Source organism: Apteryx rowi, unplaced genomic scaffold (assembly GCF_003343035.1).
Source record: "Apteryx rowi isolate R43461 unplaced genomic scaffold, aptRow1 scaffold_1800, whole genome shotgun sequence".
Classification (NCBI taxonomy): domain Eukaryota; kingdom Metazoa; phylum Chordata; class Aves; order Apterygiformes; family Apterygidae; genus Apteryx; species Apteryx rowi.
The window spans coordinates 3,114-6,462 of record NW_020448087.1 but is presented as its reverse complement, the minus strand read 5'-3'; the positions used below and the strand labels follow the sequence as shown (position 1 = coordinate 6,462).

Here is a 3,349-nt window from a genome sequence, read left to right as displayed (position 1 = left end):
CCCAAAATGTCCTGCCCCCCCACCCGATACTGACCCTCCCCGCTGTCCCCAGGGTGACAGCGACGGTGACGGCAGGAGCAGCCCCGCGGCCCCCCCAGCCCAGCCGCCCCCCGGTGAGTGCGGGGACAGGACGGAATGGGGATGGGGATGGGGACAGGAGGAGATGGGACAGGATGGGGATGGGGACAGGACAGGACGGGATGGGGACAGGGATGGTGATGGGACAGGGATGGGGACAGGGATAGGGACGGGGATGGGGATGGGATGGGGACAGGGATGGTGATGGGACAGGGACAGGGATGGGGACAGGTTCCCCGCGAGCTCGAGGGCGGCTAACGTCCCCCCCCCCCCTTCACCCCCCTGAGCAGACGCCCCGGCAGAGCCCGGCCCCACGGAGGACGAGAGACCGGTGAGGGGACAGGGGACATCTGGGGGGCACAGGATGGCTGGGGGGACACGGGACAGCTGGGGGACACAGGGTGTGTGTGTGGGGGGGGAACAGGGGTCATAGAGCCATGGGGCTGGTGGAGGGGACAGGGACCGGCCGTGGGGACAGGGACCGGCCGTGGGGCCAGGGACCGGCCGTGGGGCCAGCGTCCTCAGCGTCAGCGCCTACAGGACAGGCTGTGGGGCTGGGGCAGTGGCTGTGGGGCTGGGGTGGTGGCCATGGGGCCAGGGTGGTGGCCATAGGCCCGGGATGGTGGCTGTGGTGGCTGTGGGGCTGGGGTGGTGGCCGCGGTGGCGGTGGCCGTGGGGCCAGCGTCCCCTGTGTCAGTGCCTGCAGGACGCGGGACAGTATGTGGGGCTGGGGTGGTGGCCTTGGTGGCCATGAGGACAGGGCGGTGGCCATGGGGCTGTGGCGGTGGCCATGGGGCCGTGGCGGTGGCCGTGGGCGCAGCGTCCCCTGCGTCAGCGCCTGCAGGACGCAGGACAGTACGTGCTGGCGGAGCTGCGGGCGCTCGAGGACGAGCAGACGCAGCTCGATGGCCGGGCCGTCACCCTGGAGCGGGAGCTGCGGCGCCTCATGGACTCAGGTACCGGGGACGTGGGACGCCCTGGGGACACCATGGGGACATGGGGACACCATGGGGACAGGGCTACCACTGGGGACACCATTGGGACATGGCCACCACTGGGGACACGGCGATCACCTGGGACACAGGGACGCCGTGGGGGACACAGCCACCACTGGGGACATAGGGACCCCCATGGGGCACACGGGTGACCATCTAGGACCCGGGGACATGGTGAGGGACATGGTGACCATCTAGGACATGGGGACACAGGGACACGGCGAGGGACATGGGTGCGTAGCTGGGACATGGGGTGGGGATGTGGCAGGGGGACACGGGTGACCACCTGGGCCATGGGAACATGGGGATATAGCAGGGGACACGGTGACCAGCTGGGACACAGGGACATGGGGACATAGTGGGGGGGACACAGGCGCCCACCTGGGACGTGGCAGGGGACACAGGTGACCAGGTGGGACATGGGGACGCAGCAGGGGACACGGGTGACCAGCTGGGGACACAGGGTGGGCACATGGGCACCTGGGGGTCCAGGTCTCCATCAGCTCTGTGTCCCCATGTCCCCATGCTGAGGCCCTGGGCAGGGCCATGTCCCCATGTCACATGTCGGGGTCTCGGGTGTCCCATGCTGGCATCCTGAGCAGTGCCATGTCCCCATGTCCTGTACTGGTGTCCCCATGTCCCTATGTCCTGTGTCGGGGTCTTGGGTGTCCCTGCGTCCCCATGTCCCATGTTGGTGTCCCCGTGTCGGGGTGTCCAGCGTCCCCCTGTCGCCGTGCTCGGGTCCCGGGCGCGGCGGTGGCGGTGACGGTGACGGTGGCGGTGACGGTGACGGTGACGGCAGGCGCGGACCCCCCCCGGGAGGAGGCGCTGATGCAGGAGTGGTTCTCGCTGGTGAACAGGAAAAACGCCCTGATCCGGCGCCAGGACCAGCTGCAGCTGCTGTGAGTGTCACCTCCTCCCCCCCGCCCCGGGACCCCCCCGGGACCCCCCGGATGGGGAACTGCCCTGGTGGGGGGTTATTGCCCCCAGGAAAAGGTTATTGCCCCGGGGGGGGGTTATTGCCCCCAGGAAGGGGTTATTGCCTTCCCCTGGGCTGTGTTACCCCTCTGGGGAGGGTTTATTGCCCCCTGGGGTGGTTATTGCCCCCGGAGAGGGTTATTGCCCCGGGGGGGGGTGTTATTGCCCCGGGGGGGGGTTATTGCCCCCGGAGAGGGTTATTGCCCCTGGAGGAGGGGTTATTGCCCCTGGAGGGGGGGTTTATTGCCCCCAGGGAGGGTTATTGCCTGACCCCCGCTGCCCCCAGGGCGGAGGAGCAGGACCTGGAGCGACGCTTCGAGCTGCTGAGCCGGGAGCTGCGGGCGATGTTGGCCACCGAGGGTGAGCGCCTGGGGACGTCTGGGGACAGCTGGGGACATCTGGGGATGTCTGGGGACTTCTGGGGACACCTGGGGACATCTGGGGACGTCTGGGGACATCTGGGAACACCTGGGGATGCCTGGGGATGTCTGGGGATATCGGGACATCTGGGGACAACTGAGGACATCTGGGGATGCTTGGGGATGCCTGAGGACACCCAGGGACACCTGGGGATATCTGGGGACATCTGGGGACACTAGGGGACGTCTGGGGACATTTGGGAACACCTGGGGACGTCTGGGGACTTCTGGGGACATCTGGGGATATCTGGGGATATCTGGGGATGCCCGGGAACATCTGGGGACACTGGGGGACGTCTGGGGATGTCTGGGAACATCTGGGAACACCTGGGGATGCCTGGGGATGCCTGGGTATGTCTAGGGACATCTGGGGATGCCTGGGGATGCCTGGGGACGTCTGGGGATATCTGGGGATGCCTGGGGACATCGGGGGACGTCTGGGGATGTCTGGGGACACCTGGGGATGCCCGGAGACACCTGGGGACATCTGGGGACACCCGGGGATGTCTGGGGACACCCAGGGACACCCGGGGATGGGGATACCCAGGGATGCGGACACCTGGGGACACCCAGGAACAGGGACACCCAGGGACAGGGGCGTCTCAGGGCTGGGGACATCCAAGGGCTCAGGGACATGCCTGGGCTGGGGCACACTGGGTTTGGGGACACCCTCGGTCTTGGGGACACCTTGGTTTGGGGACGCCCCTGGGCTTGGGGACAGGGTAGGGACGTGACCCTCCGCGTGCTCCAGACTGGCAGAAGTCGGCGGCGCAGAAGCAGCGGGAGCAGCTGCTGCTGGACGAACTCGTGTCGCTGGTGAACCAGCGGGACGAGCTGGTGCGGGACCTGGACCAGCGGGAGCGGACGTGAGCGCGGGGC

General features: G+C 68.0%; 1 protein-coding gene across 1 annotated transcript in view; it reads left to right on the top strand.

Moving 5' to 3' along the window:
• LOC112963938 (EH domain-binding protein 1-like protein 1) overlaps positions 1-3,342 on the top strand; it is a 9,128-nt gene extending 5,786 nt beyond the window's left edge. The window contains exons 5-10 of the mRNA XM_026061455.1: positions 53-113; positions 369-409; positions 923-1,034; positions 1,876-1,975; positions 2,338-2,411; positions 3,222-3,342. Coding sequence (XP_025917240.1) covers positions 53-113; positions 369-409; positions 923-1,034; positions 1,876-1,975; positions 2,338-2,411; positions 3,222-3,340 — 507 coding nt within the window. The 3' untranslated portion in view covers positions 3,341-3,342. The remainder of the gene's footprint in view (positions 1-52; positions 114-368; positions 410-922; positions 1,035-1,875; positions 1,976-2,337; positions 2,412-3,221) is intronic.
• Positions 3,343-3,349: the final 7 nt, after the last annotated feature.